Source organism: Prionailurus bengalensis, chromosome E3 (assembly GCF_016509475.1).
Source record: "Prionailurus bengalensis isolate Pbe53 chromosome E3, Fcat_Pben_1.1_paternal_pri, whole genome shotgun sequence".
NCBI classification, from domain to species: domain Eukaryota; kingdom Metazoa; phylum Chordata; class Mammalia; order Carnivora; family Felidae; genus Prionailurus; species Prionailurus bengalensis.
This window is the reverse complement of record NC_057357.1, coordinates 19540769-19561092: the sequence shown is the minus strand read 5'-3', so window position 1 is coordinate 19561092 and position 20324 is coordinate 19540769. Positions and strand designations below refer to the sequence as shown.

The window sequence follows — 20324 nt, the reverse complement described above, 5'->3', positions numbered from 1 at the left end:
AAACAAACAAACAAACAAACATTAAAAGAAAAAATTACTGAGGATGCCAAAGAACTTCTATGCGGGTTATTTCTATTGATATTCATCACACAGAATTTAAAACTGACGTTTTCAAATACTGTATTTTCAATATTCATTTAATAATATTAAACCCATTACATGTTAGCATAAAATATTTTTAAGTGATAAAGTGTACTTTGCCATCAAAAAATAAGTGAGAAGAGTAGCACCGTTTGTACATTTTTGGAAATCTCTCTAATGTCTGTCTGGCTTAAAAAAAGATCGCTAGACTCTCTCGTCTGCTTCAATCTGTTGCAATATGCTATTTTCACTGAAGTACATGAAAAAAACAGCTTCACAGAGATGCACAATTGAAAAAGAAAGCAGCTCTTCGGCGGCCTTTCTGGGTAACGGCAGCTATTCTCCAGTATTAAACTTTCACTTTAAATTTCTTAAAGGCGAACTGCAACGTGGGATCTGATTGAGTTCTGTCCAGTATACTCACGAGAGCATGCGTAAAAATGACAAACAACATGGGATGCCCGGGGGGCTCAGGCGCTGGAGCGTGCGACTTCAGCTCAGGTCTGGATCTCACAGTTCGTGAGTTCGAGCCCTGCGTCGAGCTCTCTGTTGTCAGTGCAGGGCCTCCGATTCCCTCTCTTTCTGCACCTCCTCCACTTGCACTCTCTCCCTCAAAAATAAACACTTAAAAAAAATGTCACAGTATTTTTATGAACATATATTTGATCTTTGGGACGCCTGAAAGGGCTTGGGGGACTTCCAGGGACCCCCAGACCTACTGAAAACTGCTACCTTAATACTAATGTTGAATGAATACGAACGGATTAATCTTTCTCGGCCTCATCTCCTCTGCCAGTAACGTGAGGATTTTGTGATTTATTAATAAGGGGTTTAATTCCTACTGTTAAAAGTAGATTAACAAGTGGGGCACCTCGCTGGCTCAGTCGGTGGAGCATGCAACTCTTTTGATCTCAGGGTGGTGAGCTCAATCAAGCCCCACCTTGGGCAGGGAGCCTATTCAAAAGCAGGCAGATTAAAAATCTGTCCCCTGCCATTTTATCTGGTAGGGTGTTCAGTGGTCTCTGCTCTGAAAGAGCTGCATTTAGTACTAGGTAAGACGCATCATGATCTCAGCTGCCCACACTGATCATCAGAAGACCTGGTTTCAAAGAAGAACGCAAGAAGGATGTTCAAGTACAATCTAGGCATATTTCAGTTTGTTGCTGGATTAATAAGGCTGATTTCTGGAATTGTTGTGGTGGCTGTCCACCTGAGTCATATGTTCAACTTTCTCTCTTTCAAAGATAGTAACTGTTTCTGGTGTCGCTCTTCTCGTCATTCATGGACTGGGGCCATTTATGAAAGATGTTGGTGTTAGAGGAAACCACCACCACCCAACTAGAAGGATTAACGGGGCAAATAATTAACCAGGATCAAATGGACACTTAACCAACAGATACCATCTATGTTCTATTAGACCCGGACATCTTTGGGCCCTTGGACCTTTTAAATCTCTTGAGCACTTTTAATTAGAAATAAATCCTGGCTTTAAAAACGAAAGCAAAACAGAAAAGTTGTCTCTCTACGCTTTAGCTCAGAAGAATTTTTCCAGACGAGGATTGCCAAAGGGGGGAAAAGCAAAACAACAACAATAATTATGTAAGAACAGCCACCATTTAATGTGTTATTATTTGCTTAGTGCTGCATTAAGCACTTTACATACATATTCTCATTTCATGCCCACTGCTCTAAGGTAGATATTATTATCTGCATTTACAAAACTGTTAGAATAAGACCCAGATAGATTAAGTGTTTGCCCCATGTTCCTCAGCTCCTAAGAAGTACAGCTGAAACGGAAACCCAGGTCTGGCCCCTAAGCCTGTGCTCCTTCCCAGAAAGCAGACCCACTGGAAGGATCAGGCAGCCAGGCAAAGCGATAAGAAAGCTAATATTCAAATACGGGAAAATATGTATGCTCTAAAGTCCTAATTAAAAAGCGTGCGCACCAGGGCCACAACTGTAGAAAGACATAAACCCAAGGGCAAATCCTGAATGGGATTATGCAAAATTCTTTAAGTGTGTAAGATGAACTATGATTTTTGCCCCTCAAAACAAGAATCTTTTAAGGTTGTTCTCAATGAAAATGATTTTATTCAACTTTAAACTGATACAAACAGATACTATACTTGATCTTAGCCAAAAGGCTGAGAAGTGATGATTTTATTCGACTTTAAATATTTCAAAGTATTTTAGTAGACTACAAAGAGCTTTTCAAAAACTGTATATTTTTTAATTTTTGTTGCTGTTGTTGTTGTTGATAGAGCAAGCAGGGGAGAGGCAGAGAGGGAGACAGAGGACATGTACTGTCAGCACAGAGCCTAATGAGGGGCTCAAACCCACAAACCACAAGATCATGACCTGAACCACCCAGCAGCCCCTCAAAAATTGTATTTTAAACAAAGGGGAAGGAATTACCACAGAACAGACACTGCTTCATGCTGCATTTCCAATGCAAACTTCAGAGAGCCTGACAAGCTACCTATGCAACAGGGTAACATCTTGGTTGTAGAGCCTGTGAACGACCGGCTTCTCTGAATCAGGCCAGGCTCTGGCAGCAATGTGCAGCATCCCTGCCGAGAGGTGCCTGGACGACTCTGGTGCATTTACTCACTTGGAAGTAACCCAGACAGGTCAGGCATTCATGCAAAGATCCCCCGGGCTTTTTTACTTTTTTATTTCTTTAAATGTCGTGTTTTCTATTCAGTTCTACGTTTTCTAATCCAGGGTTTCTCGACCTCGGCACTACTGACATTCGGGGCTGGATACTTCGTTACTGTTCTGAGCGTCATAGGATATCTAGCAACACCCCTGGCTTCCACTCATCAGATGCCAGCAGTACCCTCTCCTCTCTTACGCTAGCCAAAATACTTCTCATGTTGCCAGCCAGATATCCCCTGCAGGGCAAAATCACTCCCCACTGAGAACCAGGGATCTCACTGCAGCCTCAGTCCAGCGAAATGGGGAGAAATTCCAGTCAAGGAGCCCTTAGGCTAAGAAAATGAGATCACAGGAGTTGAGTGACCCTCCCGAGAGACATCTTCCTCTAAGCAGCTTATAAGGGAACACGTGACAAGATTTCCAAGTGCACAAAGATCTGCAATCTGCAAAGTGTGGGAGAAAACAGGAAGGCATAAACTGGTCCCCACCATCTGAGCTCTCTAAGGTACCTGCACCCTGGACTCTTGCCATCACTGGTATCCGCACAGACCCACACTGGACAGTACACATCATGCCGATGAAAGGTACGGTCTCAAGTTTTATTGCAGAACAGCGAAAGCTAACTCGGAGCTGCAGTATTTACACCATTTCATTTTGTTCCCCGCTTCCCCCACCCCATCTGTCCAGGTAAAGAGAGGGGAGGACGAGCAGAGGCTCTGAAAGCAGGAGGGCTGAGGCTGCCCGGGCGCAGCAGGAAGCCGCAGCCCCAGCGTGTGGAGGGCACGGTCACGTTCCGTCCTCAGAGTCCTCAGAGCACTGCTCCTCCTCCTCCTCCTCCTCCTCCTCCTCTCCTGCTCCTCTCACAGCCCAGGATGGCCGCAGTCCGGGAAGGCGCCCAGCAGATGCGGGGTAGCCGGGGCTCTGAACCAGGGGGAGGGGGAGGCAGAGAGACGTGGGGCGAGCGGCCGAGAAGGCAAACTTCGGCCGAAGACCGGGCGCCGAGGCCGCCCCTGCTCCACCACTTACTGGTGACGTGATTTCCCCCATGAGCCCCAGTTTCCTCGTTCGTAAACGAGAGATGAAACCGTCATCTACTTCACAGGATTCTGGTGTAATGAGGCAAGTTTCAAAGATAAGGCAACAATTTGAGGAACTATTCTGAGAAGCAGACCGCAAGCACCCTTCAAAGCTTTTTCTATCTCCAGACTGCCAGAGTAGCCACCGCAGGGACTCGTCCGCGGGCTTTGTTCTTTGAAAATGATCAGACAAAAAACGATGTTACCAGAAAGTATGTGGGGGGGGGGGGGGGGGGGGGGGAGACTCCCCACCGCGGAGGGATTCGGCGTTCCGGCAGGGATTGCCGATTAAATAAAGGTTGGGTGGGGTGGGTATAGGAATTATCTGCTTTACTCACTGGGCTCTAAGGTTCCTCAGAATAATTTTTGTCCCTAACAGCAAGTTTATTAGGTCAATAAAGCTCAACAACTTTTTAGAAATTTTACTGCTTAACTTGGTGTCTTAAGTGCACAAAGGCAGTTGAGCAAAACCATCAAAATAAATGTTAATTAAATCCTCAGCATCATCCAAATAATGGAACAAGATCCAACAGCTTCACTTGCAACTGTCAGAGAAAAAGGCATGTCAAATGAACATGCAATCCTGTATTTTTTTTAATGTTTCATTTTTGAGAGAGAGAGAGAGAGAGAGAGAGAGAGAGAGAGCGAGAGAGAGAGAGCAAGAGAACATGAGCAGGAGAGGGACAGAGAATCCAGAGCAGGCTCTGTGCTGCCAGCAGCGAGCCCAACACGGGGCTCAAACTCACAGACTGTGAGATCGTGTCCTAAGCTGAAGTTGGACGTTCAACTGACTGGACCACCCAGGTGCCCCCTATTTTTTTTTTTTTTAAGGGGAAGTATACCAGCTTGCTTAACTTCCCAGGCTCCAAACAGTCTCCATTTGTTTTGTTCTTTCTCAAATACTAAAATTCAAGACTTCAAAAATGTCTTAATACTGTCTAAGAGGCAATTCTCAAGAAATACACACCACATTTTTAGGTTTTGTTTATATGGAAATGTCAAGTTGGTTCATACTGTATTTTACCTAGCCTCATAAACAAAACTTAGGCAACACAGAAAAGAGGCAAGAATATATTTTTGATTTGTATCATCTGATATTCCCCAACCTGGCCTCCAGGAAAATAAGTCTATCAAAGCATAAACTGAGTTCGCTCAGAACATGTAGCTGAACAAAGCCAACTAAAACATACCACTTTTGGCATTGGAAAATGATCTCAGAAAAACAAGTTTTACTAGAGTAAACTGCTAACTGAAACTGGATGCTAAGCCAGTATTCAACCACCTAAAACCAAATCCAATTCAACAGAACTAATCTTTGCAAGCTACTATTTAAACGAAATGACAGATTCTAAGATCAGCTAACCTGCAAGAGATTCCAAAGTGTACCCTCATGAAAGCAAGGCTCTGCCTCATTTGCAGTTTTTCCTTTAATCATCACGTATTGCAAAATTTACATCTGCTAAGTCATCTCAAATATCCATGTTGAAAATGAAAGTCTGCCACCAAGTACAAATAAAGTTCAAATCCCTGTCGGCTTTTAAAACACTCTAAAGCTCTGTAATAGTGTTTCATCTAAGAAGTCTGACAAGTGGCTAACAGTTTTTAATCCAAGTATGACAAATGGAATTTGGAATAAATTGGTAGACTATGAGCAGTCCTCAAAACGTCATGCTTTATTTTCAGCTCTGCGAGAATTTCAGCTTCCACACACTAACAATAACAGGCTACATGAAACAGCTCGGGCTTAGAGGTGTCTGATTTCAACAGCCCATTTCCTGGGGTAAAGGAGAAAGATGGAGAAATATTTCCCCTCAGCCATACCAACCAACCTTTACAGCAGAGGAAGCAACAATATGCAATTCACAGGATGGACTCTACTTGAAAAGCACCTGTGATCACTTAGTGTAAACACAAGCATTCAGAAACCAAAAGTTTCTGCTCAGACACAATTTCCTCTTTCTATCCTTGAAGTTGCCATTTTTAGGCGAACTGCACTCACTTCTGAAAGACTGATTAATGTAACTGTGGATAATCAGCCTCCAGTAAACCACTTAGTGACACTGTAAATATAGCCATGCTTTATCAAATTATTCTGAACTGATCTAAGTTGATGGTGATGTGATTACTGCACACTGGCCCCATCTTCCCCGAGCCCCGAAGGGAAGACAGCATTCCACATCCTCTTCTCCCGTGTGTCGTGCCGCCCCCCTACCAACCCCCACCCCCACCCCCCCCACCCCCACCCCCGGCTTCAGGAAGCCAACCAGCTCCTCGGACCTTGACCCCTGCATAACTGCAAAGCAGACCTTTCAGGCCCACGGGCTCATGCCAACGTGAGCATGAGCAATACAGCCATGAAATCTGAGAAAAAGCAAAAAACAAACCAGGAGGGACAACACAGTTATAAGCTGAAGGGAACGGAAGTAGATGACAGAACATCAAAGGTGCCATTTTTCTGATGGGTAAGGAAGAAACAATGTATGTTGTTCAAAACGTTACATTAAGGAAGTACAAGTACTTACAAAGAACCAAGTAGAGGTACCTACTCAGAAAACGTGGGCAGAGAGGCCAAAAAGTGATGAAGGAAAAATCAGCATCTGTATCTGGCATAGATAAGCAATCGCTACCCCATCGAGCCCCCCAAGTGCATTTAAAAAGAGGAACAGCACACGTGGTGGGCAGACCGTACCACTTTCTCCTGAGGTCGGGGATGGTGGTGGGGTGGCAGCAGTGACACTGTGCTTGTCCCAGACAGTCTCCAAGATACCTAGCGAGGAAGGAGAAATGGAGTTTAAGAGAGAAATGAAGTCTAACCTATGAAAGTCAGATTTAAAAACAGATCTGATCCCTTCGATCAAACGTCAGTATTTAAACCTCCCTCTCCCCACCGTAGGTCCAACTAGACACTCCCGGACACCACCACCTGGATGTCCTAAACTCAATTCATCTTCCCCCACAAACCTGCCACTGCTTCTCTTCCGCCCCTCCCCCAGCCAACAGCGCCACCCACCCATGGAACATGGCTTCCCTCAGGCCTCTGCTCTCCCACCTGGCCTCACCCCCACCTCCATACAAAGGCTGCGCACGCTCAACGGGGTGCTACCCCTTCCACACCAACTTCTGACCTGCTCTCCTCCTGGCAACCCAAGCTGGACCTTTCTACCAGGCTGCTGCCTGTCCATCCCTCAGAGCTCCACCCAGCCGCCATCGTCCCCAGGAAGTCTCGTCTGCTCAGTTCTGCCTGTGAGTAAAACACACCTCTACTAAACTCTTAACACACTGGCTTTAGCTGTCTTTCTCCCCAACTCAAGTACCCCTCATTAGAGACAGGGACTGTGTTTTATTCCTCTCTGTACCTCTTTATGGAACCTACTGCATAAGATGATCAGCTGTAAAGGCTTTTGAAAGTACGGTGTTTTCAAAACACTTAATATTATAACATGGATGGGCTTTGAAGTATCCCACTAAGAAGGCCACATAGTGTATGATTTTTTTTTTTTTTTAAACGAAAAGGCCAAATAGGAAAATCCATAGAGATGAACAGATTAGTGGTTGCCAGGGGTTGGAGGGGGAAAGGGCAGTAATGAAAGTGTTCTGGAATTAGATCGCGTGATCGTTGCACAACCTTGTGAATGTATTAAAAACCGAGTTGTGACACCGTCAGATGGTGGATTTGACGCTACGTGAATTAACCCCAACTGAAAAAATTTTAACGTCTTCACGGCAGGACACAGAGATATCAGACATGATCCTTAACTATAGAAATATAACATCTAGTTGGGGGCATCACTGAACGTGCTCTGAATGAACAAATGCTCTGAGGTGTGGGTCTCCCCTAGGGACGTGGGGAAGGACACGGGGCAAACGACAAGTTTACTTTTGATCGGGCATTCTCAACCGATTTTAAGTGACCACTGCATGCCCAGCACTTTTGTAACACAGACAAAAGAAGCAAGTTCCTAGAGATCCGAGAGGAAGTCTGGGCAGAGGAGCTGCAGATAAAAACTGTTTTTTTCTTTTTTTTTTTCTTTTTTTTCTTTTTGCACTGCGGCATTCCTTCAAGCAGCAAGCGGGCCCCCGGCGCCTCAAGGGCCCCGAGACTAGGGCTGCACCTGCTCCTCGTACAAGCAAGCGGCAGGGCCCTGGCGAGCCAGCGTGCTCCACCCTCGTCCCACCTTCCTGTCTCGTTGTGCGGTTTGCTTTTGCTTTCTGTTTATTCTTACTCCTCGCACACGGTTACAAGGCTCTGATAAAACAGACAAGATGACGAGCAAAATGCTACTTACAACCACGACCAGGCGCACGGGGTGCGGATGCCACATCTGGTCTCACCTCCCTGAGCGGATTTTGAAATTTCCCCATCCCTCCTCCTCCAACTTCTCCTGATCTTATATTCAAATTATTTTACATGAAGTGCTCGCCACCCACCTTACTGAGAATGCAGCGCTTGGCATTTCAATCACATTCCCATGACCTGATCTCTACCTCATTAACGACAGTGACAGTGAGGACCGATTCATAAAGACAGTAAAAACAAGTAGGTTACGAGCATCTGGCGAGGTCCTACCACGTGCTGGACACGGGGCTCAGTGCTGATGGCACACGCCACCACCACATTCTTTGTTTTTCAACTCGGCCACAGTCACAAGCAAAACTGCTCGAAAGTGCAGAGCGCCACCGCCAGTGTCCCTTGCCTCCACCGAACGGCTCACCTGTCAGCAGCCCGAGCACAGTCTGCACCTGGTCCAGCAGCAGCTTCCGCAGCTCCTCCTTCCGGGCCACGCTGAGGTCCTCACGGGGACAAGCCAGCTCTTCTGAAGTCGTCTTCAACATGATCAGCCCGAGGGGGGTTGTCACGGGGGACTGGATCAACTGCAGGGAAGAAGAAGTTCTGAGCAGACTGTCCAGCCGATGGAAGGACGAGGAGGACCACGAAACATTAAACCCGTGAGTCCCTCCATGCGTTTAATTTCACAGGAACGGGCCGCGTAAATCAGTGCTTCAGAGTGCATTTCTGTACGTTTTTTACTGATTCAAAGTACGTTCTCGTTTTATTCTAAAGACAAAACTCGAACCATGAACACAATGCTCTTTTACACCTAACACGACAATTTTTCTACATGTCCAGATTCCCAACAAAGCCCTGGTCCCTTTGCCCAGATTCGTGTATTGGCAACAAGGAAATGTGTGTTATCTTTTCAACATTCAGGGGTTAAATCAATGTTACGTTTCTAAGCTTTGCATGCTCCATGCAAGTTCAAGATTAAACGCGTGGCAGAACAGAAACATGCATAATGAGGGCTACGGTTATAATTTTGCAAATACCTACGTAGAGATTTGAGTTGTTTTTCTACCACCTACAATATCCACTACACTGTACTGGTCGCCTTAAGAGACAGAAAGAAAGGTACACCTTCAACAGCATTAACACTATTTATGTCTCTCTAGTCAATTTCTCAAAAATTCAGTGTTACTCACTAATTCAATTTACTTTTTAGTTTCCAGAAATGGTAAAAGCAAGCTGCCACGAAAATTCTGTGCAGTTCTATGCTACAATCTATACAAGAGTACGTACACGATTGAAGGAACACTTGACCATCTTCTTTGATCACAATGAACTTTAAAAATCCCTCATTCTCTGATACAAATTAAGTTGTTTATTTATTCAGTCCACAAAAATCAGAGAAGAGGAGGGCACCAGGAACTGCAGCCGGACAGGATAGAACCCACCTTCTCTGCTTCAAGCAATACAGGGCACCTGCCTTTCCCTTGCAAACAGCTCTCCCCTCTGAAGACTAAGGCAACGCTCATCCCAAAGAGCAGGAAATTCAGGGAACTGAGGATAAATTCAACTGTCGTTGGGAGCAGCGTGATGTAAGACAAGTGGCAATAAAGGGCATGCTGAAACTGCTCTTATTAAATCAATTATCTTGGACACTGAAACTTCAGATACAGCCTCCACAAGTTTTCTCTTCTTTTTGTCCAAGTTTGGGCTACTTCTAACAACGTAAAAGAAAACGCAGCAGGAGGAACAGGAAATCCCTGAAGCAACTTTTCTTTACTGACCCTTCATAAGCATCTCTTCCCATCTGGAGGCCTGTGGGTTATCAATCTGTACTTTAAAGATTCCCATTACTTCCCCCTCTTTCACTCCCGTCTTTCTCCTCTACCTCTTTCTGTGTCTATTTTCCCCCACAGCCCTCACTCTTACTCTCTCGGCTGGGAATGCTTCGTATTACCGACTCTTCCAATTTGGCAGTAAATTTTTCCTGTAGGTGTGAGATGCTCTGTGCTCCCGTAGGAAAAAAAATCCTACGCTATGGAAAATGTATCCAAAGCCCTCCCTTCTCTCATCATTTGGAAAAAGGGGAGACAGTCAAAAAGCCAACTGAAAATGAAAGTGATTCTTTCCTGAAAGAACAGCCTGATCAAGGGTGCCCGGGTGGCTCAGTCGGTTAAGTGTCTGACTTCGGCTCAGGTCATGATCTCGCGGTCCGTGGGTTCGAGCCCCATGTCGGGCTCTGTGCCGACAGCTCAGAGCCTGGAGCCTGTTTCGGATTCTGTGTCTCCCTCTTTCTCTGACCCTCCCCTGTTCAGGCTCTCTCTCTCTGTCTCAAAAATAAACATTTAAAAAAAAAAAAAAAAAACAGCCTGATCAAATATTTTTCTGCTCACCAGCTTTGTGTCCAAAAAGCTTGTTTGTAAACTAGCATTTCTCTCGACCATCTTCACATATATAATTTAATCTTGTAACATTGGTAATTCTCTGCAATTTACTTTAACAGAAAATAAGCACTTTTAGGTTGAAGATCAAGTTCAGATCCTTTTTCCCCCCCTCAAGTTCAGGCACTTAGCGTGAGCTTCTGAAAAGGCTCAATGATTTTTATTACACCACCCAACCAGAAAAGAAATGGTCATTTTTTTCCTATGCTGCTTACCCCTTAATTACCTGGTGCCGGGCACAATGTGACCACAGGTTGAGCTCAGGAGATTTCAGGAATCTGAAGAACAGACTCTACAAAGCTGTGATATTTGGCCTAGTGTATGGGTGGGAGGTGGAGGGCAGAGTGGGGGCAACAGAGGTCAGTTTCAGCTTCAGCTATTTCCTTTTCCAGTAGCCTAGAAAGGGCAAAGCCAGCACAGAGAACTCCAAGAATCCCGCTGGGGCCCCAAATCAACTCCTCTCTGCCTGGTGTGGTGGTCACCACAACGATGGCATGAACTGCATAGAGGTCCACCAAACTGTCAGTTAAAAAACAAAACAACAACCACAAAACAACGATGCACCCCAGACAGCAAGCGGACCGTGAGGGAACTGAGCCCGAAAAAAACCTCTTAGAGATGGCTTATTCAAAGGATCGGAGGATGGTGAGGACGGTTCCAGAAGCGGGCAGCTCTCTACCTGAAGAAAAGCTTGCTTTATTATCACTACCAGACACGTCTGCAGCGGAGCACCATTATTCTTGACCTGGCTTTCACGCCACTGACTGCTTCGGACGGATAAATGAGAAGAAGCAGAGCTTCTTTTAGTTACTACACGTGGAAGGATTCAAGAGATCACTTACTCCAATCCTCTCGTTTTACAGAGAAGGAAGAGGAGGCTCCCGGAAGCAGAAGGAGCGGCGAAACCCAGAGATGATTTGCGACAACGGACGCAGACCCCACACCCGCTTGCCCCCTTCGCTGCTCTTTCCGCTGTGGGGCGTTCCAAAGTCACAAAGGCTGCATGAGGTAAACGGAGTCATTTTTGAAGGGGTGCAAAGAGGGAAGTGGTAGAGAACAGAGGGCAACAACTAGCCTTTCTAAACCTCCCTGAGCACTTCGCCTAAAAAACGCTCTTCCAGACGGTCATGTGTTACCATTAATCATATTTCAAGGGTTGACAGGAAATCTGTTCTCCATCGAAAGGAGTGATCCCAGCCGGGTGGGAACACGGCTCCCCCGACTGCTACCGGCAGGACCGGGGGCCTCCGGCTCACAGTCCACCGCCGCTTCTCACGGGGCCTGCCACTAACCGACCCAGGAACGCAGTCTCCCTCCAGGGAGGCCGTGGAGAGTGACCACAACTGTCCGCATCTTGGAGTGAAGGCAAATATACCACAGAGAGCCAGCAAAACCTCTCCCCCTACCTGTCCTACCCCTTCGGGCCCGCCGGCCTCCTTGCCATTCTTCAGGGTCCTTGCACCTACTATTCCCTCTCCCTCCAACACTGTTCCCCTAGATACCCACATGGCTCACTCCATCACTTCCACTCAGGCTTCTACTCGAATGGCTGCTCCTCAAAAAAAGCCTTCTCATCACGCCGTCTAGACAACACCCCCGACGCTCTCTTTCTCCTTGCCTTAGATTTAATTTTCTTCATAACACTTAGAAGCACCTATAAGTCTATTTGTTTATTGTTTACGGATGTCTCCTCCTTGAGATTATAAGCTCCAGAAGGCAGAGCCATTGTTTTGTTTCATTACCATCTCCCCACACGTTTAGTTAGCACACGGCTGGTATTCAACAAACAACTTACTGAGTAAATGCATGAATCTCCTTTGCAGTATCAACCCAATAAACCTTTAGATAAATGGAGTCACTACACAAAACAATACTGAATGAAGAATTTCTGTATCACTTTGAGGCAGTCTGAGAGAAGCAATAAGGATGCTCTATTTTTTTCTTAGGTGCTAAGAAAGAATTAGTTTCTAATTCTTTGTAACAAGAGCAGACAGAATGTTAGAAAATCCTGAGCCTACAGTCACCGAGACACTAACTTTCAAAGAATTTTATTCTATAAACGATACCTAATGCCCATTTCCTGTGTACCCGTGACTACCTCAATAATATGAAAGTGTTTCCAACTTCCGCATAGGATTCAAATGAACAACGGCATCTCCCGCTTGGCTTTTGGGTCCCACCTTTTGCCCTGATGACTTCCAAATCCTGACCTGCGCCCCGACCACCTTCCCGAGCCCCAGATCCACAGCTCCCAATGTCTCAGGTAAAGAAGGAGGGCACAAATATTAAGTGCCTTTTCTGCCAAATTGAATTCCCCATCTTCCACCCCAACTCATTTCCTCTTCCTTCACCCCTGGCCTGGAGAATCTGCTATCTGAGCCAGAAACCAGGAAGGCATTCTAGATCCCGCCCTTGCCTCACCTCCACCACCCAGTCACTAACCACAGCCTCCTGACTGGCTCTCCTAAGTGCCCCGCCTCCACCCGCCAGAGAGGCCCGGGGGCCAGGTCCCCACGGTAGCTCCTATCTTTCCAACAGCAGCGTCAGGGGTCCAGCCTCGCCCCTCTTCGATCCACACCCCATACTGTTCCAGAGTTGTGGCTCCAACACGAATATGTGGCCCTGTCTTCCCCCCCTCTACACACTTTTCATTAGCTCCCACAGAAGGACTATAGGTTACAAATTGAAGCCCCCTGCAAGAGCAGGGCCCTTCCCGGCCTGGCCCCAGCCCATCAATCTGGTCTCTTACTCCAGCACCCCACCGCCTCACCCAACAACACTGAGGACACCTCAGCTTCTGGGGTCTGCAGGCTGTATGCCACCGCTGCACGCCACACACACTTCCACAGTGTCGGACGATCGTTTGCACAGCTATCTTCTTACTAAAGCGTAACCGTCAAAGGCCTCAGCCATGCACCCCAACACCTGGCACAGGACCTAACAGGCTTTCAGATCTTTGCTGAACAAAATTTCCCATGAGGTTAACAAAGCGACTGGGTTATCCACCCCCCTCCCCCCGCCCCCGTCCAACAAGCACAAAGGTACATGTCTCAAGAACACAAAGTGGATAATTTGTCCCACGATGACCTCACTACTGCAGTTCCAAAATGCTAATCTGAAAACTCCCCCTCAAGACAAGGAAATAATCACTTCTACAAACAAACAGTTTATGAGATGAAGTTTCCTTAGGTATATCCTTACCTGTAAAATGTTCGTAAAAAAGTCATGGTAGAACATGGGCCAATCTTGACGGCCAATATCAACAATAACTTTGCAGAGCTTGTTCCGGATAAAGTAAGGTAAGGTTTTGTGGTGAGCCAAAAGGAGTTTGGGCAGGCAGCTACGGATTTCCATCTTATCTTGAGATGGGACCCCAAGCCACATTTTATTGATCAGATTCTGAAAGACAAATACACGTCTTCTAAGTGAACCATCTGTACACAACAATAACCGGCTTTCATCCAACGGTTAGCTACATCATCTCAAACAAAAGACCCTGCTTTTAAACAAAGGCTTAGGGCAATTTAGCAATAAGAGTACTAGGAATATTCAAACCCTATAATACAACAATCCCATCCTCGAAAGATCCACTAAATAACTTCACAGAAACAAAAGGCTCCATGTGCAAAAACTTTCTATTACACCACTGTCTCTGATGGCCACCAAAAAATGAAGAAAACAACTTTAATGTTCAACAACAGGAGGACCACTTGGTGAATAATGGTATAACCACTTATATAGGAATATAATTTAAAGGCTAAATGGGGGGGGGGGGGGGGTAGCAGAATACAAAGAGGCATGAGCAACATGATTATAATTAGGTTAAAAAGAAAAGATATACACAGGAAGACAAAATTTGGAAGAGGTAAAATAAATGAAAATGTTTCTGGCTGGGTAACAGCATTATGGGTATCACCTCTCCTCCCAAACTGTTCCTCTTTCATTACCTTTCTCTTTTAAATGATGACGTGGAAGGCAAAGTTACACGTTACCAAACCAGCCCTGCCTCACCTTTCTGGGTTGAAGATGGAAAGGTGCCCCAGAAGCCAGACATCTTGATGGGGGCAGCGTGTGGGAGGAAGTCCCTGAGCTGAGCTACTGCTGTTTCCCTGTCAGCTGCACCTCAAAGCTAAAGTCTAGTGCCAATGACCTGGCGTCGTGACTACAAAAGACTTTTCAGAACAGTATAAAGGCATCTGACAACTCACCTCAAACACCGTTAAACTGTACATCATGACATAGTCATTCCTGGTGCTGGAGAGGAAGTACAGGCAGAGTCTCCAGGCTCCTATTTGCTGGGCAAAGTTATCAAGAAGCTCCTCTGAAAAAGTTAAATAGCAACAAAGAAGGCTATGAAAAAGACATGAAATTAACACATGGCTGGGCTGTCTCATCAGGTTTTTAAACACACATCTCTCCATATAACTGAATGGCCCCCAAAACAATAGCAAAATCCAGCTGCGTCTTCGAGATAGAAAGGACAGACTGTACAACATTTTTCTGACTCTGAGGTGACAATGAACATGGACAATGTGTTCAGCCATCTACAATCCAATAGCCTAAGGGCACTAATTGAGGCAGAGAAACTTTCAATGATAAAGTTCTTACTTAGCCTAAAGTGTGGGCAGACAGTGATCAAAGTATCATTTTACCTTATAAATGAAGGCTAATTGTTAACCTGTTTCCTCTGGGTTACAGGCTATATGTATTTCCTCAGGACTCAACAGTGTTCACACAAACACACACAAAATGATGGCTAGAGAAGCGGGACAAGAAAACATTAAGGCTAACCTTATAAACACAGGACAGGAAAAAAATGCCAGAGAATTACAGATGGCTAATTCTCTGTATTTGGTATTCGTTTGGTTTCATTCTAAACTACCACGTGAAAAACGGTCTGTAAGTAAGAGTAGCAATCATGGGAGTTACCACTGTCCACATCAAATCAGTTAGAAACGGTTTTCCCCCTCCTGAGGCTGCTGGTACCACCAGCCAGAAGCCCAAGACAGCAAGCACTGAAAGTCTGTCACCACGTTTCCGAACACACTGCCCCTTAGTCATCTTGACCTGCTACACAGGGCATGAAATACAAAACAAAGGGGGTAAAAAATTTTAAATCAAAATAAGCATAAATTTAAAAGGTCAAAAAGGAAGTTTAAAATTAGAAAAATTTTGAAGAGTAAAAGGATGAATAAAAGGCAAACAACCCCCACAGATTCGAGGAAGCCCCTGGAAAAGCAGGAAGGACCCTAAGATCACTGCTCTGCTAGCAGAAGACCTCACTGTAGTAGCCTTACGGTTAAGTAAAAGCTTGTATGAATCCCAGAGCAGGAGTCAAACTGGAAAGAACGAGCTCTGGCTAGAAATGAGGAACACTGGGCTGGAGACTGTGCTGCTCACTCATGGAGTCTGATTCCGAGGGATCACTGCTCCTCTTTGATGCTTCGGCTTCCTCCACTGTGAAAATGACCAGACTGTCCCCTGAGGTTCCCTGCTAACAGCTGTACCTCTAGAGTACTAATAACGCGCCTCCTTTCCGCCACCTCCCCAGGAAAGTTAGTTTAGTTTATCCTAAAGTATGGAAAAGGAAGCACGCGGTTCCAGCCCACACACTCAAACAAAGCTCCAAAGACTAGGTACAAAGAGAAGCCAACTGAGACACACCCACCATATAGAACCAAACCCCTGAAGACTCTCCTTAGCCTGTGTTTAAATTAGACATTTGTAGTATCTGGTTATTTAAAGCTATTTTAAAATCAGATTAGAATACAAGTTTAGTTAAGAGGTTCCACTTTAAATTCATGAACACTGAAGGTGAGCAATATTTGCTTGGCAAACCAAAAACTGAGAGAAAACCCAGGGTGCCTGGGTGGCTCAGTCAGTTAAGGGTCCAACCCTTGACTTCAGCTCGGGTCACGATCTCACAGTGTGTGAGTTCGAGCCCTGCATCGGGTTCCGTGCTGACAGTGTGGAGCTTGTTTGGGATTCTCTTTCTCCCTCTCTCTCTGTCCCTCCCCTCCTCAAAATAAATAAATACTTTTAAAGAAAAATTGTTTTAATTGAGAGAAAGACCAAAACCACTTCAATTATAAGCTAAAAATAGGACTTCAAAGGTATTAGTGTTGGGATATAGCAGATTGATGTAAGAGAAAGATCCTTCACCTGCTTTGGTAAAAATCACCAGTTGTATTTTTACTGTTATGTATAACGTACTTTGGCAGCATAAAACTAACAACGATCCCTTGTTGATGAATGCTCTGGTTCTCTACAGACACTCCGTCAGAAAAGACAGGCATATATGGGGCAGGCCCAAAAGAGAGCACCAAGTTTAAAAGTAGAAGAGTAAAGAGGCGCCTGGGAGTCTTAGTTGGTTATGTGTCCAACTGTGGCTCAGGTCATGATCTCATGGTTCGTGAGTTCGAGCCCCACGTCGCGCTCTGTGCTGACAGCTCAGAGCCTGGAGCCTGCTTCGGATTCTGTGTCTCCCTCTCTTTCTCTCTCTGTCCCTCCCCCACTCACACTCTGTCTCTCAAGGATAAATAAGCATTAAGAAAAAAAAAGTAAAAGTAAGAAGTTCAACTACCAGAAGCTGATACGATGCTCAAAGAAAGCGAGAGAAAAAGGGCTGCAGCCAAAGGTCTACTGGCTACCTGGAAATCCAGACCTTAGTCAAACCTTGGACCAAAGGCAGAAATCAGCCACAACACCCAACTGGCCAACATGACTTAGAGAAGCCAAGTGGGGCAGAGAAATGGGCCTCCAGAGTCCTAGAGACACGCAAAAAGGCCTCCCTGGAGGTGAAAACAATGAATGTAAAGTTATTACCCAGCAGTCAAACATCCGAGGGAAAAGCTTTTAGGTTGCGACAGAGAAGAAAACATTTTCCATTTTCAAGTTCAGGGGTTAAGTGAGGACTCAGAGGGGGGAAAAGAGTGCTCTAGGACCACAGTGCAGCATGTCTCTGAGGCAGAGATCTGACAGTTCACAGTGCGCTTCAATGGATAATGCTCATGTAAATGAATATGAAATTCAAAAGGAAATTCTAGAAGGTGCTGAGATTCCCAGGAGACCCAAGGTAATTATATCTTCATCTCTGTTGTCTGAAGCCTTTATTCATCACAACTTGCAGAATGGGGGAGACAATCCTAGAGATAAAGATGTAGCAGCAGCCCCCAAGGGAATACCAGTTACATAAAGGACCTCTAGGCACCAGATGAGGTTTGGATTGGACTTCTACACACCAAAACCATGTCGTTCTGACACTTTTAGGAGCTGTTTTCTTAAGGTAACAGTCACGGGCTTCTGTGACAGAAGTTCAACTTTGCTGAAATTAAGAAGAGAGCGGCGGGAGGGGTTTTCCACACTTGGCCAGAGAGAACCCATCACCGTGGATTATGGCGGGTTCCGTGAACCACAGCCCTTGATTTACAGACGCCACCGACCAGCAAAACAAGAGCCAAAAAAGAGCCAAGAATTTAGGGGGAAACAAGCAGGCCTGACCAGCCCAGGCAACCGACTCCTTCCTCCTCACCACACACTTTGTGTGTTTGAAAGGACTCTCGGCGACGCTCAGCACTTCACTTACCTATCTCACGTTTTCTTTCGTTGGTTGTACAATCGTGGAAGAATTCTGTCATCAGACTTTCCAATGCCCTGAGGGAGGCTTCTTCAGAGGCCTAACAAACGTATTTAGGAAACAAAAAAAAAAAATCAGTAACTGTGTCTCCAGTTCTACTTTCCTCAGTTCCCTCCAGGTCACATTCAACAGCAATAGTAATTTACTTCCTCAAACATCTTCTTTCAACATTCTTCAAATACACGGGATTCAGAAAACCTGAAGGGAATTTCCCAGCTGGCTCAAAACCCAAATTCTGAGTGTATTCTACATATCCATGCTACCGTGCAATCGATTTTCAATTATTTATGCTAAGGCAAAGGGAACAAATGACTCAAAATTTAATTCTGGAAGTATATCGAAAGCAAATTACCAGCGCCTGGCCCTGACTGAACAGGCAGAAGAGACCCAGGGAGAAGGTCAGGGCTCCCTACAGACTTCCTGTCCACTATACATTTGCCCCAAGTCTAAACAATTAGCCATATTTTGATTCACAACAACTGCAATCAAACTGCTGCATGGATTCCTGGGGGTTGTTGTTGAAGGCACTTCAGGAGCCACACGTTCTGACAACTGTCCATCTCGAATGAGCAGCCACCAGAGGCTAAGGCGAAGGCAGCGAGGAAACACACTGAGCAGCAACCCCCAATCAGCACATCCCAGCCACGGACCCATAGACAGGCAACCGCTGGGCAGAACCGCTCAGGTGGAGAATGAGAGGGGAGGTGCTCTCAGCCCCAGAGCCCACCGTCTCCCTCTTCCGTCTGGGGCTCCAAGCCCACTCCCTCTTCTCGCACTCATGTAGGGGCATCGTTTGCAGCAATGAGTTTGGGTCCGCCCTCCTTCACTTGCCCATCTGCGGGAAGGCGAGCATTCCTAGACCATTTCTGAATCTGCGCTGGCATTACATACCCAGAGACCATCAAGAGCCAAGAGCAGTTCTGATTTCTTATCTCTTCATTCTAGTCTCCCCGCTCCTCCCTCCTCCATATCCTCTCCACTGTCCCCACAGTTAAGAGCCGATGATAAAAATTGCATTTTAAAGCAACCCCACACTCAAATGTGTTATGTAATCAATCTGTAATGTTACCAGAGGCCTCCACTTGGCAACCGACTTTTGAAGACCCTGAGGAACTGGGGCCACCTCTGTGGCAACACCGGCATTTCTTGGGCCTGGTACCAATTACAGGGGCCGAGTCAGGCTTACACCAGCCCGTCCACATCAACTGGCATGCACAAGCACACCACAGAGCACACAGGGGTCACGTTCAAGTAGTGCCAGGCACGGCTGTCCCTCCCATGCCGCAGTCATACGTGAACGGCTGCATGATGTGTCATAATGGCTGAGTGAGGAATTACTGTACAATAGTTATAGCACTTGGGATTTGTCTGAAGTTTACAGCTATGATCAGGATTGGCCCCTCTTACTCTGTTTTCAAACCGATGCATCAGTTCAACTGAAAAATATCCTTGGATTGCAAATTAAGCTATTTTCTTTTTAACATTTATTTTTGAGAGAGCGCGAGCGAGCACGACTTGGGGGGAGGGGCAGAGAGGAGATAGAGCATCCGAAGCAGGCTCTGAGCCGTGAGCAATGAGCCCGATGCGGGGCTCGAACTCACAAACTATGATATTGTGACCTGAGCCAAAACCAAGAGTCAACCACTTAACCAACTGAGCCACTCAGTTGCCCCTGCAAATTAAGCTATTAAAAACTACGTATTTTAGGGGGCCTGGCTGGCTCAATCGGTAGAACACGTGACCTAATCTTGGGGTCATGAGTTTGAGCCCCACACTGGGCATGGAGCCTACTTAAATGTGTGTGTGTGTGTGTGTACGTACATATACACACACATTTTTTTTTCAAATGGAGAAATAACCAGAAGGTCAGACTAAGATAGCCCACAATCTTTTTTAACCGGTTTTCAACTTTTTGTGTTGATCGAAACATCTCACTGTTCTCGCTTTCTAAGTAAATGCTAAATATTCAAATTCCTAAAATGAATTGATGTAAGTAAAAGAATGCTTTGATCTATTTCATAAATCGACTTGGTATACCCATTTGATTCGGGGGGGAAAAAAAAAAAAGATTTGTTGGGGCACCTGGGTGGCTCAGTCGGCTGAGCATCAGGCTCTTGGTTTTCAGCTCAGGTCACAGATCTCATGGTTCC

At 45.7% G+C, this 20324-nt stretch overlaps 1 protein-coding gene and 1 non-coding gene across 8 annotated transcripts in view; both read right to left on the bottom strand.

Annotated features, from left to right (window-relative positions):
* Positions 1-20324, bottom strand: part of XPO6 (exportin 6) — a 103388-nt gene that overhangs the window by 54315 nt on the left and 28749 nt on the right. For 4 of the 7 annotated variants that reach the window (XM_043560235.1, XM_043560234.1, XM_043560237.1 and 1 more), the window contains exons 2-6: positions 18124-18214; positions 14747-14859; positions 13740-13937; positions 8528-8687; positions 6487-6582 (exon numbers count right to left, since the gene is read on the bottom strand). In XM_043560235.1, coding sequence (XP_043416170.1) covers positions 6487-6582; positions 8528-8687; positions 13740-13937; positions 14747-14859; positions 18124-18214 — 658 coding nt within the window. The remainder of the gene's footprint in view (positions 1-6486; positions 6583-8527; positions 8688-13739; positions 13938-14746; positions 14860-18123; positions 18215-20324) is intronic. The other 3 variants (XM_043560239.1, XM_043560236.1, XM_043560240.1) reach the window with 1 other exon arrangement.
* On the bottom strand, positions 2046-2237 carry LOC122472093. The gene has a single exon (XR_006294346.1). It is a non-coding gene; the product is annotated as a U2 spliceosomal RNA (small nuclear RNA).